At 50.7% G+C, this 21,441-nt stretch overlaps 1 protein-coding gene and 1 pseudogene across 1 annotated transcript; both read right to left on the bottom strand.

Annotated features, from left to right (window-relative positions):
• Window positions 1-6,585: 6,585 nt before the first annotated feature.
• LOC119878552 lies at window positions 6,586-6,716 on the bottom strand (annotated as a pseudogene).
• A 639-nt stretch (window positions 6,717-7,355) lies between these two features.
• On the bottom strand, window positions 7,356-11,640 carry LOC119878547 (protein phosphatase 1 regulatory subunit 14A). Its single transcript, XM_038589164.1, has 4 exons — window positions 11,393-11,640; window positions 9,167-9,247; window positions 8,570-8,602; window positions 7,356-7,573 (listed from the first exon to the last, which is right to left on the bottom strand). The coding sequence occupies exons 1-4, from the start codon at window positions 11,591-11,593 to the stop codon at window positions 7,445-7,447; spliced, it is 444 nt and encodes a 147-aa protein (XP_038445092.1). The 5' UTR covers window positions 11,594-11,640; the 3' UTR covers window positions 7,356-7,444.
• Between the last annotated feature and the right edge of the window lie 9,801 nt (window positions 11,641-21,441).

Below are 21,441 nucleotides of genomic sequence, written 5' to 3'. Positions count from 1 at the left end.
GGCTCAGGTCATGATCCCAGGATCCTGGGATGGAGCCCTGCATTAGGTTCCCTGCTCAGCAGGGAGTCTGCTTCTCCCTCTCCTGCTCCCCTGCTTGTGTGCTCTCTGTCAATTAAGTAAAGTCTTTAAAAAAGAGAGAGAGAGGGCAGCCCGGGTGGCTCAGTGGTTTAGCGCCGCCTTCATGCATGGAGCCTGCTTCTACCTCTGCCTATGTCTCTGCCTCTCTCTCTCTCTCTCTCTCTGTCACTCATGAATAAATAAAAAAATCTTTTAAAAAATAAAAATAAAAAAGAGAGAGAGAAATAAGAAGCAAAGAAATATTTGTGACTGAATAAATGGGTTAGTTTCCAGAAGCCTGGGCCACAATCCACTCCCACCTGCAGTGCATAGGGGGCCCTGTTCCCCAGCCCTAGGCTAGCCAGTTTATCCAGTTCACTCACCATGCATTAGCACATACTACATGCCTGCTTGCTGGTCTGTTCTGTTGGTCAGTGCCACTGCTACTCCTGCCAGCACTTGGTATCACCCAGCTTTCTAATTTTTGCCTAATCAATAGGTGTTAACTGATGTCTCTGTTGTTTTATTTTTTTAAGATTTTTATTTTTAAGTAATCTCTACCCCAACGTGGGGCTCAAATTCACACCACTCTACCAACTGAGCCAGCCTGGCAACCCTCTCATTTTTTTTTTCTTTCAGATTTTATTGATCATTCCTTGCAGATTTTCCTACCAGAAATGTTTTTGTTTGGTTTTGGTTTTGGTGTGACCTTTTAAAAAAAACTCAAGTATAATTAACATACAGTGTTATATTAGTTTCAAGTATATACAATACAATGATTCAACAATTCTATACCTTTCTCAGTACTTATTTAGATAAGTGTACTCTTATTTTTTTAAGACACACAGAGAGAGGCAGAGACATAGGCAGAGGGAGAAGCAGAGTCCCAATGCGGGACTCGATCCCAGGACCCCAGGATCATGCCTGAGCCAAAAGCAGATGCTCAACCACTGAGCCACCCAGTCCCTAGATAAGTGTATTCTTAATCCCTTTTTTGAATTAAGGGTCTTAAAATATATTTTATTTATTTGAGAGAGAGAGCATGAGCAGGGAGGCAGGGAGAGGGATAAAGGATTCCCCACTGTGTGCGGAGCCTGACTAGGGGCTCAATCCCACTAAGATCACTACCTGAGCTGAAGTCACAAGTCACACACTTAACCGACTGAGCCACCCAGGCCCCCCAGTTAAGTTTTTAATTTTAATTCCAGTATAGTGAACATACAGTGTTATAGTAATTTCGGGAGTACAATCTAGTGATTCGACAATTCTGTACCTTACTGGGTGCTCATCAAGATCCGTGTAAGGGGGGCACCTGGGTGACTCATCAGTTGAGCTCTGTTTGGCTCAGGGCATGATCTTGGAGTCCCGGGACAGAGTCCCACGTCAGGCTCCCTGCTTGGAGCCTGCTTCTCCCTCTGCCTGTGTTTCTGCCTCTCTCTCCCTCTCTCTGTGTCTCTCATGAATAAATAAATAAAATCTCTTTAAAAAAAAAGAAATTCTTCCATCAGCTGAGTGCCTCTCACTTAGGGTCTCCCATTGCACCCAGATGGCATCTAGGGCTGGGGTCCTCTCTCGCCAGGCTTCTTCACACACGTGTCTGGCCTTTGATTCTGGCTGTCTAGAACACAAAACCCTTCCATGTCTCTGTGTGGTTCCTCACAACATGACAGCTGGCTTCCAGGAACAAGCATATCCAGAGAACCCAGCTGAAGCCCTTTCTGACCTAGCCTCAGAAGTCAGTGTTATGGGGGCACCTGGGTGGCTCAGGCCCTGATCCCGGAACCCCAGGATGGAGCTGTTGGGCTCCCTGCTCACTGGGAGTCTGCTTCTCCCTCTGCCCTTCACCCCACTTGTGCTCTCTCTCCATCACTCTCCCTCAAATAAATAAAATCTTTAAAAGTCACTGTTATGAACTGAATGGTTGCATCCCCTTCACCCAAAATTCAAATGTTGAAGCCCTAAGCCCCAGGGTGGTGGTGCTTGGAAATAGGGCTTTGGGAGGTAACTGGAATTAGATGAGGCTTGATAGAACTACTGTTGTCGAAGGAAGAGATACCAGAGAGTTTGCTTTTTTTCCCTGTGAGGACACAGCAGGAAGACAGCCATCTGTGAGCTAGGGAGAGAGTCCTCGCCCGGACCCAACCATGCTGATCTCAGACTTCCCAACCCGTAGAACTGTTAGGAAATGGAATTTCTTTCTTTTTCTTCTTCTTGTTTTTTCTTTTTCTCTTCTTTTTCTTCTTTCTTCTTTCTTCTTTCTTTCTTTCTTTCTTCTTCTTTCTTTTCTTTATTTCTTTCTTTCTTTCTTTCTTTCTTCTTTCTTTTCTTTCTTTCTTTCTTCTTCTTCTTTTTTTCCGCAAGTAATCTCTTCCAACCTGGGGCTCAAACTCACAACCTAAGATCAAGAGTCGCACACTCCACAGACTGAGCCAGCCCGGCGCCCTTTAACTCCATAGTTTCATTCTTTACATTTCGGTCTTTACTTCATCTGGAATCTATCTTTTTTTCTGTTTTTTTTTTTTTTTTCCTTTTAAGATTCTACCTATTATTTGAGAGAGAGACAGAGGGTAGCGAGAAAGGATGAGCAGGGAGAGGAGAGAAAAGCAGGCTGCCCACCAAGCAGGGAGCCCAGCGCCAGGCTCGATCCCTGGACTCTGGGATTGGACCGAGCCCAAGGCAGACAACCAACTGAGCTGCCCAGGCACCCTTGGAGTCTATCTGGGGGGGGGGGGGGTGAGGTAAGGATCATCTTTTTTCTCTCCATATACTGAGCCACTTTTCCGAAAGCCACAAAGAACAACCCATCCTTCCCCCACCAATGGCAGTGCCACCTCTCTCATTTTATGTCCCTATACATGCCTGGCTCTGCCTGCGAGTCTGTTCTGTTCCTTTGGTGTATTCATTGTTCTTGCAACACACTATTTTTATAACTATGGCTTTGCAGTTTGTCTCAATATTTGCTAAAGCAAGACTCCCCTCCTTCCTCTTTTAATGGTGACTTAGATATTTGATACCTTATTCCTCCACAGAAATTTTAGAATTGGTTTATCAAGTACCTCAAAAAAAACCTGGACATTTTGATTAAGCTAGCTTTAAATTATTGGCTAATTTCAAGAGAACTGACATGTAGATACATATCGATACCTATCCAAGGACATGGCATCGGTTCACTTTTTTTTCAGATTACCTTCTGTATGTTTACTGTTTAAGATTTTATTTATTTATTTGACAGAGGACAAGAGCACAAGCAGAGGGAGCAGCAGGCAGAGGGAGAGAGAGAAGCAGGGCAAGGAAGCCCAACCGCTGGGCTTGCTCCTAGGACCTGGGATCATGACCTGAGCCGAAGGCACAAGCTTAACTGACTGAAGCCACCCAGGCGTCCCTTATTTTTAATTTTTTTAAAAAAGATTTTATTTACTTATTCATGAGAGACAGAGACAGAGGCAGAGACACAGGCAGAAGGAGAAGCAGGCTCCATGCAGGGGAGCCCGATGTGGGACTCCATCCTGGGCCCCCAAGATCACGCCCTGGGCCAAAGGCAGGGCTAAACCCCTGAGCCACCCAGGCTGACCTATTTTAATTTTTAAAAGTAATCTCTATGCCCAACGTGGGCTCGAACTCCCTGAGATCAAGAGTCACATGATCTTCCAACTAAGCCAGTGAGGCACCCCTAACAATTGGTATTTACACTATTGCTGAAACGATACTGGTTTTCGTAGGTTGATCTTATGTCAACCATGATCATCTCCGCCAAGAGCCGTCCTGCCTCAGTGGTGAATACCAGTCATATCATCAGTGAGAGCTCATTTCTAGTAGCTATCATTCTAATTAGCGAAGGCCCTAATGTTTTGTTTTTTTTTTTTTAAGATTTTTTATTTATTCATGAGAGAGAGAGAGAGAGGCAGAGACCCAGGCAGAGGGAGAAGCAGGTTCCGTGCAGGGAGCCCAACGTGGGACTCGATCCCGGGTCTCCAGGATCACACCTGGGCTGCAGGCGGCGCTAGACCACTGAGCCACTAGGGCTGCCCCGAAGGCCCTAATGTTGATCAGGGCGTGGGTGCGTGCTTTACAGCAGCTGCTGGAATCTGCTCTTACTTAAAATCCAGCTGACAGTCCCCGGCCACTGGGGTCACCAACCCTGGGGTGCAGATTAAACCGACTCATAGAGCCACGAGGGGGCGCTGAGGCCTCACTTAGCTGCGAGGAGACCTGCTGCTGAGTGGAGAGAACGTGGCTACCAGGGGGCACTGCTTGGGGCAAGTACCTACAGCTGCCCGCCCCTGTTCCAGATGTTAGGATAGCCATGCTCAAGGCCAGGCAAGGAGCTAATATCTGAAAGTCCGGGAGTGTAGATAGACAATAAAATAACTAAAATTATATCAGTGTTGGGGCGCCCGGGCTGCACAGTCCGTGGGGGTCCGACTCTCTGGCCAGGTGTGATCTTTGGGGTCTGGGATGAATCCCCCTTGGGATATGCACTCAGCACCAATCAGCTTAAGACACTCTCTCTCCCCCTGCCTCTCCTCCCCTCATAAATAAATACAATATTTTTTAAAAGATGATGTCAGATTGTAAGAAATTCTACGGAGAAACTAAATCAGGGTGACAGGATAGTGACCCCGTGGCTCCTTACGCAAGGGGCTCCCAGATACTTTCCGAGACTATATTAAAGGATGATGAGGGACGCTGGAGAAGAGTACTCTGGGCAGGGAGGAGGTGGGTCTGTAGTCCTGGAGGGAGTGAGGATGGGAAGGAGAGGTCCGGAGACGTCCAGACGGAAGACAGAAGGGAAACGGAGTAATGCAGAGCGGTGGCAGGTGACAGGGAGGGGTGTGTAGGGGAGGATTTTGGCTTTTGTTCTACGGCCTGGTAAGTCCACGGAGGGGTTGTGGATATGAAAGATCTCCAAGACAGGTCCTTACGTGAAAAAGAGCAAAGTTAGGGGGGGGGGAAAAGGAAAAGAGCAAAGTTAGGGCAGTGTCATAATATAATGTTCACCTTAAGAAACAGGGGTTGGGGGCAATAGAATCGAGGTTCCCACTTGTTTGTATGTGCATCGGGAAATCCTAGAACAGGGGTGCCTGCTTCTCCCTCTGCCTCTGCCACACTCCCTGCTTGAGCTCTCTCTCTCTCTGAAATAAAAGAAAAAAGAAAAATCCTAGAACAATACCAAGAAACTGATTTTTTTAAAATGATGAATTGGAGGAAGGAGAAAGAGGGAACGGGTTGGGTGGAGACAAAGGTGAGTGAAGGAGAGATGTCCTGTGGTAGCCGAGTGGGGAACAGCACCAACCCTGGGAGGCAGGGGGCCTGGTGACTGGGAAAGTGGGGGGGGGGGGGGTGCAGCAATGCAAGGGTGGGCAAGTCGGGTACACTGTGTCCTCCGGGGCTTTGCCACATCAGAGGGCCTGAAAATCAGTGTTCCCAAGGCACAAGTTTGCTGGCCAGGGACGATAGCTTGTAGGAGCCAATGGTCCAGCAACTCCTGGCAAATCCCTACAATGGTAAGATGGATAGCGATGCTTATCACATGCCTGGCACTAGTCTATGATCTGTATATTTAAATCTCGCAACAGTGCTAGGGTAGGTACTGTTCTAATTCACAGTTGAATTTCACAGATGTGGAAACTGAAGCACAGAAAGGTTTAGTGACTTATTCAAGTTCACACAACGAGGAAGGGGGACAGATGGCATTTGAATCCGGGCAAGGACCCGAGTCCATGCTCTTATCCACTGTTATGCTCCTTCCCAATGTTTTGGCTGTAGTCTTGTTCTCAGTCAAGTTGTATGGCCCTTTAGATAGGTTATCTCAGGAGCATGAGCAGTCACTAACACTTTAGTATGAAATAGTCACACACGACACTAAAGTACAGCCATCACCACTATGGTTTACAAGAGCCCTACAGTGTAGTTCGGTAGTTGGGCTCTGGAGTCCTACGCCTGGGATTGGAAGCCTGGTGCCATCTCCCAGCTGTGTGACTTTGGGCAAGTGGTATCACTAAACTGGGCCTCAATTTCCTCATTCATGAAGTCCCCATTTTCCAGATGAGGAAACTGAGCAGCTCAACACATAGTGCACCCAGGACTTTAGAACCTGGGTTTTGAGCACGTATCACGGAATGAGGAACCAAAAACAGGTTCTGCAAGAGGGAAGTTTGGAGTTCCCTAAGCCCAAGGGGATGTTCTGGGAGATGCGCCCAGGTGACTGGATACCAGGAGGGCCGCCTCCATCCTCCACACATCCGTTCCCTATACATTTGGGTGGAGGAAAGGGGACACTGGAAGCCAGAGGTCTGTCTGTCTGTCTGTGAAGGGGCAGCAAAGCCACCTGCAGGGCTGGACAGGCAAGGGGCTCCTGCATGCCTCCTCTTCTTCAGTGGCATCTTCTCCTCCTGCCAGATTGGAGCTCAGCCCGCCTGGGACGGGTGCCTTGGCTGGGCTGCTGGGTGGTGCGGGGTGAGGATGGGGGCCAGGCCCCCCATGTCAGTCAGTAGAGGCAAGATGCGGCGGGGGTGGGGTGAGATGCCCGAGCTGTGGCACAGCCCCACCCGTCCCCGGACCACAGACAGGCAGCGGACAGCTAGGTTGCTGTTTTCAATTAGCAATAATCGCGTCTCGGATAAACCTCATTGGCTACGATACTGCCACTGCACAAAGCTCAACTAGGTTGTTGTTAAAATCCTGAAATACTTCCACAGTTAGGGAAGTATAAATAGCTACCACCCACTTCTGATGCCCTGGCCCCTCCCCTGGAACCCTTCAGGCCTCCCATCCTGGCTGGTGGATGGCCCCGCCAGTGTGTGCTGTCTTCCCTGGCTTAGCCTCAACATCAATCCCTCTGTCCACAAGGTTCAGAGCCCTCGGATACGGGTACCCATGTCACACAAACCCCTATGCAGCCTTCAAAGTCTTGCCTCAACGTCACTTCCTTCAGGAAGCCCTCTTGGTCTGTTCATGGTGTGCCGAGGTGATACTGGGTACCTTTGGTTTTGCGCATCTCCCACGGTGCAAGGACCACGGGCCATCGTTACCACGGGAGCCCTGAATGGCACCCATAGGGGCCCTGAGGCTTCCGTTAGGCCAAGGCTGGGGGGGAAGCGAGGACAAGAGGAGTCCTGGGAGGGGAGGGCGGTGTGGGGTCAGCAGGGCCGGTTCTCATGCTCTCTGGCTGCAGACTGATTCTCCATCTGTCGGGCCAGCTGCGGGGCTGGGAGGCGAGGAGACGCAGCCGGAGGGAGGGAGGTGGCGGGGTGGGGGGAGCTCGGGGAACTCCACGGAGGAGAAAAACAGGAGCACGGTGTTGTAACAGAACCATCACATACAACTTATAAACAAGCCAGGACGGTGGGGAGGGTAGGGGAGAAGGGAGGGCGCCCCGGAGGTGAGGTCAGGGTGGCGCGGTCCGGGCGGGGTCCTGGAGGGGGCCCAGGCTGCGCTCCTCGGAGGGGCTGGGCTGGCGGAGGCCCGGCTGCTTGTGGAGGCTTCGTAGCTTCACCAGCAGCTCCTGGACGAAGTCCTGAGGACAGGGCAGGGGTCCTAAGAACTCGGGAGTGGGGGGGAAGGTGGGAGGCCCCCTGCCCAGCCCAGGCCTCAGACCCTGGGCTCTGGCCCCCCACATCCCACATGCCATCCTGCATCCCATCCCACATCCCATCCCACATCCCATCCAGCATCCCATCCCATATCCCATCCAGCATCCCATCCCGCAGCCCGGGCAGTGAGAGGGCCTGGAGGTAGTTGGGGAGGGGGTGGAAAGGCAGAGACGGTGGGGAAGGGGTGGGGCAGATAGAGAGACACAGAGTCAGACACAGGGAGACACGGAGACACAGGGAGAGATCCAGAAGCTGAGACCGAAACAGAGGCACAGAGACAGAAACAGAGACAGCTGCAGAGGGAGAGACAAAAAGGACAGAGAAAGGAAGAGCCACAGAGAGACATCAAGATGTTTCTCAGGCCAAGAGAGCACCACGAGGGTCCCCAGGGACAGAGGCCTTCGCTCCGGGGCAGACAGACACAGGGTGACGTTTGTCCCTCAGGCAGCCCAGAGCTGGTTGGAGAAACATGAATATTTTTCCCTTTTAAAGCAGGGAAGGAAGTGGGAGGGGCTGGGCGGCTGGGCTTCAGGGCCTGGAGGGATGGGGGGTGAGGGGCAGAGGTGCGGAAGGGAATCCCAGGGCGGTGGTAGGGGAGGGAGCCCCGGGGGACAGAGCTCCGGGACAGGCTGAGCCCCAGGACTGGCAGCCCGAAGGGGAGGACCGAGGACCCGCAAGGGAGTGGCAGACACCAGACCCAGATGGGGCGCGTCTCAGTGGGGAGGAGAGGACGGGCCCCAGTGGCAGATGGAGAGAGAGGAGCCGGGGTGACAAGACAAAGACACCACTGGAGCAAAGGGCCGAGATACCCAGAGGGCTCCCCCCAGACTTCCCTCTGCCGCCCCCGGGGCCAGACAGCTTCTCCCCTCCACCCCGGGGACCCCCTTCTCGGGACCAGGATGCAGGGAGGGAACTCTCACCTCTGTGGGGTTGCCGCACGATGTCAGGAGTCCCTAAACACCCCGCCCCCGCAACAAAAAAAGAAAAGAAAATAGTAAATAACTAGCACCTAGGCCCCTCGGGCCCCTTCTCTTTCCCAACAAAGCCCCAAGGCAACAAGACAAGAGGAAGTCAGATTCCAGGGTGGACTTCCCGTCATTCATCATTCAAAGTGCCAGGGAAGAAATGGCCCGAGGGTCTTAGATAGCAACGGGGGCAGGATTGAGGCAACAAACTCAGCTCAGTCACCAGGATCAGCTGGAAATCCAGAGAGGGCCAAAAGGTCACACAGCATTTCCTGCCTCTTGGAGAGCACAGGTCCTAATTGCAAGGCCTTGGCAGTCGGCCTGCCTGGCGAGCTGTGGCCCTGTGACCCTGGACGAGTGATGAAATCATTTTCCCCATCTGGAAGGTGGAGAGTAAACCCTTCATGGTAAATCCTTCATAGTGTTTGTGAGGATTAAATGAGTTAAGTGGAAAGCAATTAAAACGGTGCCGGGCACATAGTAAGTGCTCAATAAACACGCAGGCTGTTGTGATCTTTAGGAGGGAGGGGGGCAGCTTTCCCTTCAGCCTACCTGGATTTTCCGGCTTCTGTCCTCTTCATTCTCTAATTCCAACAATTCATCAATGTTGACCTCATCGGGCATGTCTGCCTCCTAAGGTGGGGAGGGAGGGAGGGTGGTCAGGGTCCCTTGCCCGACCTTCCCTCGCCTTTGTCCAGGCCTCTGGAGAAGCCCCACCAGCCCCAGGGCCCAGCTGGCGGGTTCTGGAGCAACAATGTGGCAGTCAGGGACAGCACCGCCAAGGCGGGACATCTGGGTGGTGGGGGGAGGGGTGACAGATGGGTTGACAGAGGCCCAGGGGCCTGCACCAGCTCAGATGCCCGGGCCCCAGAGCCCTGAGAGCCTTGGGGCTGGCACAGGTCTCTCTCCTTGGCCCCAGTTCCCATAGAGGGAAACAGGCCTGGTCGAGTCTTGGAATGTCAGATTCTGGGATTCAGAAGAGGGGCTGGCTCTGCCCTTTCAAGGCAAAGTCTCAGCACTAGGTGTGGGGGAGGGGAGCAGGCAGGCCAGAGCCTGCTGGGGGAGGCCCCTTGCCTAGGGGACCGAAAGAGGGGGTAGGGCTCAGGCCAGCCCCCAGGGCCAAGAGTGCAGCCTGGTCAGTCCAGAGGGATGACCACCAACAGCCCCCAGAGTGGGCGGGTGGGATGAGCCACGAGCCCAACCTTGGGCAGCCCAGGGGGGGCTTCCTAGTACAGCCTCTTGGGGCAAGAAGCCACACGCCACACGCAGGCTGGCTCTCTATCCCTGCGGGGGGACAGAACCCAGCTGTCAAAGCAAGAGATCCCTGAGGCTAGAGTTCCTCCTCCCCCACCCAGTCCTTCTGACTTCACTGTGGGCCTCAGGGCTGGGTGGTACCGGGTTCGTGTGTGAAGGGGGTTCAGCAGTCTACAAATGTGTCACACGCCTGTGTGAGTGAGCCAGAGCCCGATGCCAGGGGGCCGGGACTGGCAGAAGCATGGGGCACTTTGGGCGCCGTCGTGGGTGTGGACTGTGGTCCTAGGACCTCGAGATGTGTGGCTCTGGCTCTGCTGTGTTTGTCTCCCTGTCATGTGTCCTGGGAGCTGTAATGCCCACCGTCTGGAGAATGACCTTAGGGGATGCCACCTACCAAGGGCAGCTGGACTTCTCTATCCACCTATAAGAGCCTCGGGTGTGCCTGAAAACAGTGGGACCCTGTGTCGCTGTGAGGGACCATGGTTTCCGTCACCCTTGAGCTGTGCCGAGGAGCATTTGTACATCCAGTCTGGGTACTGACACAACCACCAGGTCCCCGTAATTGTGTTTTGTGTGTGGCACGGTGTGACTGCTAGCAGAGACTCAAGTGAAAGGTGTGAAACGTCTGTCCGTAGCCTATGCGTCCACATGAGGCTGCCGCTTGTGTCCCGTGTGCCCACGGACGGCTGTAGTTTCTGCCATGGTGGGTCTGTTTGTACCTACGGCTCATGGGGTCTTCTGTCTGGGTGTGTTTTTAATTCTTTTGTGTGTGTGTGTCTGTGAGTGGCCGTAGCATCTGTCACTGTGTCTGCATGTGGCTCTTGCTTTTAGGAGGCAATGGATGGCTGTTCCTGGAATCCTTTGGTGTCGCAGGGTAGCGGCTGTAGCTTGTACCCTCCGCTCCACCGCGGGCTACCAGTAGCTGGAACTGGAGTCCTTCTGCGTGGGTGTAGTTGGCGGGGGCGTCTGCACGAGGCTGTGCCTGGGCTATTGTGTCTGTGGGTGTGTGTGGCTGCAGCACGTGTGATCCGTAGGTGACCACAGCTGGTGTCCCGGGGAGTCTGTGCGGGGCGGCTGCTTCTGCCGCTGGGTCTGTTGGCGGCCCTAACTTGTCACTGTGCACGGCTGAGTCCCGTTCCTTCCTTTGCTGTGCGCCTGCCTCTCGGTATCCTGCCGGTCACTCCAGCCTATCTATGTTTGGCTTTAGGACATCCCCCTCCCCCAGCCTTTCTCCAGATATAGCCGCCCCGGCTCCCCAACTTTGCCTCCTCGCCCCGCACATGCTCAACCTCCCGCCTTCCCCAGGTGCTTGCGCGCATCCCTGGACACCCAAGTGTGCGTCCGCGTCCACGAGCAGGGGCCCGCGAGCCCCGAGAATGCCTGGTCCCCGGCCGTGCGTTCTCCTGTGGGGCCGAGGCGGGCACAAGCCACCAGAGACCCCGAGGGTGTAAGGGGTCCGGACCCGGGGTCCGCGGGCGCGAGAGCCCCGCGCCGCGCCTTGGCCCGCGTCCCCTCCCCGCTCACCCTGCCGCGGTACAGCTCCTCCAAGCGCCCGTCGATCCACTTCTCCACGTCCAGCCGCCGCTGCAGCTCCCGCCGATCATACTTGACGGTGACACGCGCGTGTCGTTTCTGCAGCCCCCCGGGGCTGCCCCCCGGCCCGCGCGCCCGCGACGGAGACTGCAGCTTGCTCAGCACCCGCTTGCCCAGCCGCTGAGCTGCCATCGCCGTCCCGCCCCGGCCCCGCGCTGTGCGCCTTCTCCCCGCGCGCAGGGGGCCTCTTACGGGCCGGGGCGGGGCCGGCCGGGGGCGGGGGCTCCGCTCGCTCGCGGGCCAGCTCCGCCCCAGCCGCCCGGGCCTCAGTTTCCCCGGCTGCAGCGCAGGGACTGGTCGCTGCACCGCGGGAAGCCCGCGGCCGTGCACCGTGCAGGTATGCGCGCGGCCCCGGAGTCCCAGGCCCGGGCCGCGCGGCTGGGGCTCCCGGGGCCTAGATCCCGGGGGGCGGGGTCCCGGGACGGGCTCTCGGGGACCGCTCCTGTCTGCGCCCCCTGGCGGCTGCAAGGGACGGTGCGGGAGCCCCCGCGCCGCCTTTCCCTGCCGGGGAAGATCCCGCCCGAGTCCTCCCGGCACAGCATCTGTTCGTTCTTTCATTTTTTCACGCACCCGTGCAGCCTTTCGTTCACTTATTTACTCACTCCACTCAACAAATATGTATTTACTCGATGTCATGACATCTGTTAGCCTCTCTCTCTCTCCCTATCAGGCTCCTCAAGCAGGAGAGCATCCAGAGGGTCCTCTCTCCCTGTGGTTACTACCAGGCCCCTCCTCCCCACTCCCTTCAGCGTGGGTTTCTTTGTTTGTTTGCTTGTTTAAAGATTTTATTTATTTATTCATGAGAGACACAGAGAGAGAGGCTGAGACACAGGCAGAGGGAGAAGCAGGCTCCCTGCAAGAGTCCAATGTGGGACTGGATCCCAGGACCACGGGATCAGGCCCTGAATCAAAGGCAGACGCTCAACCGCTGAGCCACCCAGGCGTCCCCGCCATGGGTTTCTTGGTGACCTGTGCAGAGGGAGACGGCACCTGCTCCCTTCAGTCCTTTCAGCTTTCTGAAAATCTCAATGACATGATAGAGAGATAGAGAGATAGAAAGATAAAGATAGATGATAGATAGACGGACACCAGGCACTGTTCTAGGCACTAGAGATAGAGCAGTGAACAGACAAGCCCAGTTCAGGGAATTGACATTCTCGTGATGGAGGCAGTCAATAAACACAATAACCATTATTATACAGTTTATTAGAATATAAGTCTATGGAGAAATTTGAAGCAGAAAGGAGAAATGAAGTGAAGGAGGAGTTGCGGTTTTAGCAAGGGTGATCACAGAAGTTCCTTACTTCACCAGTCTTCCTTCTTCTAATTACAAGCAGAAAGAATGATACTTTAAAACTTAAAGTTAAAAAAATAAATAAATAAAATAAAATAAAACTTAAAGTTGAGGGGTACCTAGATGGCTCAGTTTGTTGAGCATCTGCCTTCAGCTCAGGTCATGGTCCCAAAGTCCTGGGATGGAGCCCAGCATCTGGCTCCCTGCTCAGCAGGGAGTCTGCTTCTCCCTCTCCCTCTGCTGCTCCTCCCACTCATATTCTCTTGCTCGCTCACTCTATCTCTCAAATAAATAAATAAAATCTTTAAAAATATCCAAACACTTAAATTTGGCCATAGCCCATCCCTGCTTAAAACCATCCATAAGTAGGCAATGGTTTCTTAGATATGACACCAAAAGCAGAAGCAACAAGAGAAAAAATATACAAATAGGACTTCATCAAAATTAGTAAGTTTTGGAACGCCTGGGTGGCTCAGCAGTTTAGCGCCTGCCTTCAGCTCAGGATGTGATCCTGGAGTCCTGGGATCGAATTGCACATCAGGCTCCCTGCATGGAGCCTGCTTCTCCCTCTTCCTGTGTCTCTGCCTCTCTCTGTCTCTGTGTCTCTCATGAATAAATAAATAAAACCTTTAAAAAAATTAGTAAGTTTTGTGTTTCAGAGGCACCCGGCTGGCTCAGTCAGTGGAGCTTGCAACTCTTGATTTCAGGGTTGTGAGTTTGAGCCCCATATTGGGCATAGAGCTTACTTAAAAAAAAAAAAAAAGTTTTGTTTTTCAAAGGATGTCATCAAGAAAGTGAAGAGAGGGCCCACAGAATGGGGAAAGAATTTCAAATCAGGGGGGCTTGGGTGGCCTAGTCCATTAAGCATCTGCCCCAGCTCAGGCCATGATCCCAGGACCTTGGGATGGAGCCTAGCCTTAGGCTGCTTGTTGAGTGAGGTGCCTGCTTCTCCTTCTCCCTCTGCCTATTGCTCCCCCTGCTTGTGCTCTCTCTGTCAAATAAATAAATAAAATATTTAAAAACAACTTGCAAATCATATATTTTTTAAAGATTTTATTTATTTACTCATGAGAAACACAGAGAGAGGTAGAATGTACACAGGCAGAGGGAGAAGCAGGCTCCAAGCAGGGAGCCCGACATGGGACTCGATCCCAGGTCTCCAGGATCACACCCCGGGTCAAAGGCAGGCGCCAAACCACTGAGCCACCCGGGCTGCCCAGCAAATCATGTATTTGATAAGATATTTGGTGGGGGGGGGGGTTAGATTTTATTTTTATTTATTTATTTAGTTAGTTATTTTTTAAAGATTTTATTTATTTACTCATGAGAAACAGAGACAGAGGCAGAGACACAGGCGGAAGGAGAAGCAGGCTCCATACAGGCAGCCAGACGTGGGACTCGATCCCAGGTCTTCAGGATCAGGGCCTGGGCCGAAGGCAGCGCCAAACCTCCGAGCCACCTGGGCTGCCCTGTAATTTCCTTTAAATGGAAAATACCAAGTGTTGGCAAGACGGTGGAGAAATCAGAATGTTCATACATTGATGTTAGGAATGTAAAATGGGAGATCCCTGGGTGGCTCAGCGGTTTAGCGCCTGCCTTTGGCCCAGGGCGCAATCCTGGAGACCCGAGATCGAATCCCACGTCAGGTTCCCGGTGCATGGAGCCTGCTTCTCCCTCTGCCTATGTCTCTGCCTCTCTCTCTCTCTCTCTGTGTGACTATCATAAGTAAAAAAAAAAAAAAAAGAATGTAAAATGGTGCAGCCACTTTGGAAAACAATGTGGCAGTTCCTCAAAAGGTTAAACTTAGAGTTACCATATGACTCAGCAGTTCTACTCCTAGGAATATACCAGAGAACTGAAAACATATGTTCACACAAAACCTTGTACGTGGATGTTCATAACAGCATTGTTCATAAGAGTCAAAAGGTGGAAACAACATGGCACATCAACTGATGAATAAAATGTGGTGCATCCACACAATGGACTGTTATTTGGCAATGAAAAGAAATTAAATACTGACATATACATGCTACCCCATAGATGAACATGCTAAGTGAGGGAGGCCAGACTCAAAAGGCTGCACGTTCCACTTATATGGAATGCCATAAATGGAAAATAGATTAGTGGTTGCCTGGGGCTGAGAGAATGGGGGGAAAGGGGAGTGACTGCTGACCAGTGCGGGGGTTTCTTCTGAGGATGATGTAATCTTCTAAATTGTAGCGTGATGGTTGCATAACTTCAGTAATATACTAAAACCAAAAACCAAACAAACAAAACCCCAACTAAAAACCACTGAATTGTACATTTAATTTTATTTATTTATTAAAAAGATTTTATTTTTTTATTCATGAGAGACACAGAGAGAGAGGCAGTACGCAGAGGGAGAAGCAGGCTCCCTGTGGAGAGCCTGATGTGGGACTTGATCCAGGATCCCAGGATTCAGACCTGAGCCAAAGGCAGACGCTCAACCACCGAGCCACCCAGACGCCCCTGAAATGTACATTTGATTTTATTTTGAATTGTACATTTTAAAAGGGCAAATCTTATGGTATGTGGCTTATATCTCAATAAAGCTGTTATATTAACAACAACACTGCCCATAGCTCCCCATTGTCCTGGGGCATTCGAAGCTCTGCCAAGCCTGTGATGTTCTCTGATTGGCTGGTGGGGGGGAGCCCAAAAGTGAGGCTACAATCAGATGGGGTGGGGGGCTGGTGGTCTAGGCGGTGAAAGAATTCACCTGAGGCAGAACAAAGGAAATAGAAGTTTATTGACTACACCAAAAGGGAGCTGGTGAGCAGGGCAACAGAGAAGAGGCAAAGGAGCAGGGGTGAGGGCTATATTTTAAAGCCAGAAGTGAAAAGGAAGGGCACCCCGGGTGGCTCAGCGGTTTGGCGCCGCCTTCAGCCCAGGGCGCGATCCTGGAGACCCTGGATCGAGTCCCATGTCAGGCTCCCTGCATGGAGCCTGCTTCTCCCTCTGCCTGTGTCTCTGCCTCTCTCTCTCTCTCTCTCTCTAGCTTTCTCATGAATAAATAAATGAAATCTTTATTTTTATTTTTTAAGATTTTATTTATTTATCCACGAGAGATACAGAGACAGAGGCAGAGGGAGAAGCAGGCTCCATGCAGGGATCCCGATGTGGGACTCCATCCTGGGACCCCAGGGTCACGCCCTGGGCCAAAGGCGGCGCTAAACCGCTGAGCCACCCAGGCTGCCCTAAATGAAATCTTTGAAAAAAAAAAAAAGAAGTGAAGAGGAATTGGGACCCATGGAATTCCCCCTTCTTGGGTATCTGGGCCTGGTTGTACACAGCTCATTGGTCAGTTAGGGCCTGTGGATATTTTGAGGTGGGCCGCCTGCTGTCTATATTCAGCCAGGGTGTTTCTGTGGGCCCTTTTGTCTGAATCTAGTTTCCATTGTTCACGCCTGTTGTCTCAAAGTAGCCTCTACAAAGCATGCTCCCATCTCAGCACCTTTGCCCTAATAGTTCTGTCAGGGAAGCTCTTCCTGAGGTTGATAATAGCAGGACTCTTTCCTTTATCTCCCTCACATGTTCACCTGAGCTGTGAGGTCTTGCCTGAACATCCTGTCTCATATTGTGACTCCCAGGCCTCTTACCTGGCTTGATGTTTTATCTGTAACATTGCCTTTCAACATTGTATATAATTTACTCACTTTGTTTATCATCTGTTTACCAACTAGTGATGTGCCAAAGGGCAATACAAGTGGTCTCCGGGAATCCAGGCAAAAGGGGAGTACACTGTCTGTAGAGAATTTATATTATTAAAAAAAAGAAAGAAAGAATTTCTATTCTTTCTTTCTTTCTTTCTTTCTTTTTTTTTTTTTTATTTTATTTATTTATTCATGAGAGACACAGAGACAGAGGGAGAAGCAGGCTCCATGTAGGGCGCCTGACTTGGGTCTCAATCCCAGGTCTCCAGGATCACGGCCTGGGCCAAAGGCAGGCGCTAAACCGCTGAGTCACTCAGGCTGCCCTATTTATCTATTTCTTAAAAAGATTTTATTTATTTATTCATGAAAGACACACAGAGATAGGCAGAGACATAAGCAAAGGGAGAAGTAGGCTTTCCACAGGAAGCCCAGTGAGGGACTGGATCCTAGGACCTCAGGATCACGACCTGAGCCAAAGGCACATGCTCAACCACTGAGTCACCCAGGTGCTCCTGTCTGTGGAGAATTTAAAAAAATAAATAAATAAAATTGACCAAAAGTTGGCCCAGTTTTTCTTTTTTTTTTTTAATTTTTTTTTAATTTTTATTTATTTATGATAGTCACACAGAGAGAGAGAGAGAGGCAGAGACACAGGCAGAGGGAGAAGCAGGCTCCATGCACCGGGAGCCCGACGTGGGATTCGATCCTGGGTCTCCAGGATCGCGCCCTGGGCCAAAGGCAGGCGCCAAACCGCTGTGCCACCCAGGGATCCCAAGGCCCAGTTTTTCTTACACTGTGCACAGTCATAAAATAATCCTCCAAAATAATCCAAAATCTTTCATTGGTCTGCTTATAAGCAATTGATGCACTTACTGTTGAGTTTTATTTTATTTTTTATTATTGTAAAGATTTATTTATTTATTTGAGAGGGAGAGAGAAAACATGAGTGGGGGGAGGGGTAGAGGGAGGGAAGCCGACTGCTGGCTGAGGGTAGAGCTCAACAGGGGCTTGATCTCAGGAATTTGAAATCATGACCTGAGCTGAAATCAAGTCACTGCCCAACCCAACCAACCGAGCTATCCAGACTCCCCTGTTGTTTTAATAATAGGCTTCCAGTTAGGTATTTTTATTACTGTATCCTTTAGTAAACATTGTATTTGTAATAGTCTTCTATTGCTACAGAATAAATTACCACAAACTTTGTGGCTTAAAACTTATTATCTCATGGTTTCTGGATCTGGGCCAAACATGGTTTAGCTGGGCGGTCTGCTCCAGGGTCTCCCCAAACTATAATTCAGGGGTCAGACATCTCACCAGAGGCTCAAATGGGGAAAGATCTGCTTCCAACTGCTTGACCTTGTTAGGATGAAGTCATTTTCTTGCTGGTTATCAGTAGGGGCTGCTCTCAGCTCCTTGCTATGTAGCCTTTTCCATAAGCCTTACTATGTGGCAGCTTATTTGATTCAAAGCCAGCAATAGAGAGTCTCTCTCTCCAGTCCACTAAGGAGTCTTATATAATGTAATCACAAACCTCCTTTGCCATATTCTATTGATGAGAAGCAGTCCCATGTCCTGCTCACACTTGAGGGGAAGGGATTACATAGGCCATGTGCATGGGGGCTACCCAACATGTTTGCCACAAAATCCTAGGGAAGTTAATATAGAGAACTCCCAAGTGTACAGTTGACCTCTGATGTATGAAGACTCAGCTGTATGTGTTCATTTTGAAAGTAAGTTCATAATAATTTGGAATAACTTGGGCTTGTGCAGTTTGAATCTCCAATCTCTGTGATTCCATATATTCTTGCATTTAAGTAATAGATTAGAAATTAAAATGATAGCACAATGATTGTAAAGATAAACTATTCAGCCACCCTACATATTTTTTTGGAATTTTTGTTTAAAATAGTGAATCAGGGGATCCCTGGGAAGCTCAGTGGTTTAGCGTCTGCCTTTGGCCCAGGGCGTGATCCTGGAGACCCGGTATCGAGTCCCAGCCTCTCCCTCTGCCTGTGTCTCTGCCTCTCTCTCTCTATGTCTATCATAAATAAATAAAATATTAAAAATAAAATAAAATAAAAATAGTGAATCAGGGTATGAACTGTGAGATGTAGTTTGTTTTGTGTTTTTTGTGGGTTTTTTTCTGGTAAGTGAAATTTTCATGCACACATGAAATACTTTACTGAATTGAGTAATACATTTTGTTTATTTTCGATTGTTAATTTTATGACTAAAGAACAAATAAAAAATGATTCCTACGTGATTGTTATTGAAAATAATTTTCTGGTAGAGAGGAGGAAGCATAAAAAAGTTACCCCTCCAGCTGTGAAATATGCTAGTTCTACCACTGTTCCCATTACAAAGTGAGTTCCAACAGGGCAGAATTTTGCTTTGTTCACTGTTGTATCTTCCCCAGCATTTAGAACAGTACCTAGCTCATAGTGGGTGCTCAATATATATGCTGAATGAACAGATAGATGCATGAAGCAATGAATGGACCTGTGACTCCTCTGCAGCCACAACTCTCACCACAGTACTGTCTTTCAGCTCAAGCCCGGCTTATTGGAATAGGGTAGGATTCAGGTGCTGTGGGGATCCCTGGGTGGTGCAGCGGTTTAGCGCCTGCCTTTGGCCCAGGGTGCAATCCTGGAGACCCGGGATCGAATCCCACGTCGGGCTCCCGGTGCATGGAGCCTGCTTCTCCCTCTGCCTGTGTCTCTGCCTCTCTCTCTCTCACTGTGTGCCTATCATAAATAAATAAAATTAAAAAAAAAAAAAAAAGATTCAGGTGCTGGAGAGATCTTTGTCCTCACATTCAGATTCTTGACCTGAGTCTTTGGACCTCGCTGCAAGATTAAAGAAGATGGTGGAGAAAAAACATATATATTTTTAAAGATTTATTTATTCATGAGACACACACACACAGAGGCAGAGACATAGGCAGAGGGAGAAGCAGGCTCCATGCAGGGAGCCCGATGCAGCACTTGATTCCAGGTCCCTGGAATCACAACCTGAGCCAAAGGCAGACACTCAACCGCTGAGCCACCCAGATGTACCTCCCCACACGATATTTTTTAAATAAAGAAAATGGGGGGCCTGCCTTTAGCCCAGGGCCAGATCCTGAAGACCCAGGATCTAGTCCCATGTCGGGCTCCCTGCATTGGAGCCTGCTTCTCCCTCTACCTGTGTCTGTGTCTCTGCCTCTCTCTCTCTCTCTGTGGCTCTCATGAATAAATAAATAAAATTTAAAAAAAAAAGAATTCTTAAAAAAAAAAAAATATATATATATAAAATAAATAAAGAAAATGGTGAGGATGCTTAGTTGGCTTAGTTGGTAACAGTACATGACTTCTAAGGTTGTTGAGTTTGTGCCCCATGTTGGGTGTAGAGATTACTTAAAAATAAAATCTTTTATTTATTTATTTTAAGATTTTATTTGTTCATGAGACACACACACACAGAGAGAGAGAGAGAGAGAGAGAGAGAGAGAGAGGCAGAGACACAGGCAGAGGGAGAAGCAGTGTCCATGCAGAGAGCCCGAGGTAGGACTCAATCCCAGGTCTCCAGGATCAGGCCCCTGGGCCAAAGGCAGCGCCAAACCGCTGAGCCACCCGGGCTGCCCTATTTTTTTTTTTTTTTTAAGATTTTTTAATTTATTCATTTGAGAGAGAGACAGACAGAGAGAGAGTGCACAAGCAGGGGGAGAGGCAGAGGGAGAGGGAGAAGCAGACTCCCCACTGAGCTGGGAGTCCTACATGGGATAGTTCTCAGGACCTGGAGATCATCACCGCAGCTGGAAGGCAGACACTTAACCATCTGAAGCCCCCCAGGCGCCCTTAATAATATCTTTAAAAAAGTAGGGACGACTGGGTGGCTCAGCGGTTGAGCGTCTGTGTTTGGCACAGAGCATGATCCCTGGGTCCTGGGATTAAGTCCCACATCCGGCTCCCTACAGGGAGCCTGCTTCTCCTTCTGCCTGTGTCTCTGCCTCTCTGTGTGTGTCTTTCATCAATAAATAAATAAAATTTTAAAATAAAATAAAATAAAAAATAAAAAATAATAAAGGGCCCAAAACTTTGCTTCAGTTAAACACTATTTTGATAACCCAGTTAAAGCTCCTCGCATATTATTATGCCAGGAGGGAGACTGAATAGTGGGAGTGGCCCTGGATCCAGGTGGGCACGGTTGCCTTTCTTGCCTGAGGACTTTTGCATTTGCCATTCCGGATGCTTGGAATGTTTGGCCATCAGCCCTTGTCATCCTCCAGGGTTCATTATCCAACCCACCTCCTCACTTCCATCACCTCAGTCCCTGATCCTTCAGTCTGCGCTTCCCTGTCACATCCCCAATCATTTTTTAAAAATATTTTATTTATTTATTCATGAGAGATAGAGAGAGAGAGGCGGAGACACAGGCAGAGGGAGAGGCAGGCTCCATGCAGGGAGCCCGACGTGGGACTCCATCCCGGGACTCCAGGATCACGACCTGGGCCGAACCCAGGCACCAAACCGCTGAGCCACCCAGGCGTCCCCCCAATCATTTTAATCACTCTGTCCTATGCTTCCGTCATCAGTCATTACTCTCGGCTGTTCCTGTCTGGTGAGGAAGGGCCTCGTCTGGCGGGGTCACCGCTGGGTTTCCAGTAACGCGCCTGGCAGGCGGTCAGTGAACGGTGAATTTAATAAATCGCTCACCCTCAAAGGAGGGCAGAAATAACGCGAGCTCCATCGTCACAATCTCAGGAGCCGCGGAAGGGCGTCCCGTACCCTCTCCCGCCACCCCGAGGCCCGGCCCAAGAGTGAAGGTGCGGGGACGTCACGCGGCCCCGGCGGGGCTCCGCGGGCTTGCGCCTCCCCGAGGGCTAGGAGCTACCGCGGGCGGGACAATGCAGGCCCCGCCCATCCCCGGGCCAGCCCAGGTGCGCCGCGAGGTGCGCCGCGAGGCCCGCCGCTCAGGTGCGGCTCCCTGCGCCTGCGCGCCCCGCCTCGCCAGGTGCGCCCCGCCCCCTCACC

This window comes from Canis lupus, unplaced genomic scaffold (genome assembly GCF_011100685.1).
Source record: "Canis lupus familiaris isolate Mischka breed German Shepherd unplaced genomic scaffold, alternate assembly UU_Cfam_GSD_1.0 chrUn_S1713H1907, whole genome shotgun sequence".
In the NCBI taxonomy this organism is placed as follows: Eukaryota; Metazoa; Chordata; class Mammalia; order Carnivora; family Canidae; genus Canis; species Canis lupus.
The sequence above is the reverse complement of the archived record's forward strand: the minus strand, read 5'-3'. Positions and strand labels throughout refer to the sequence as shown.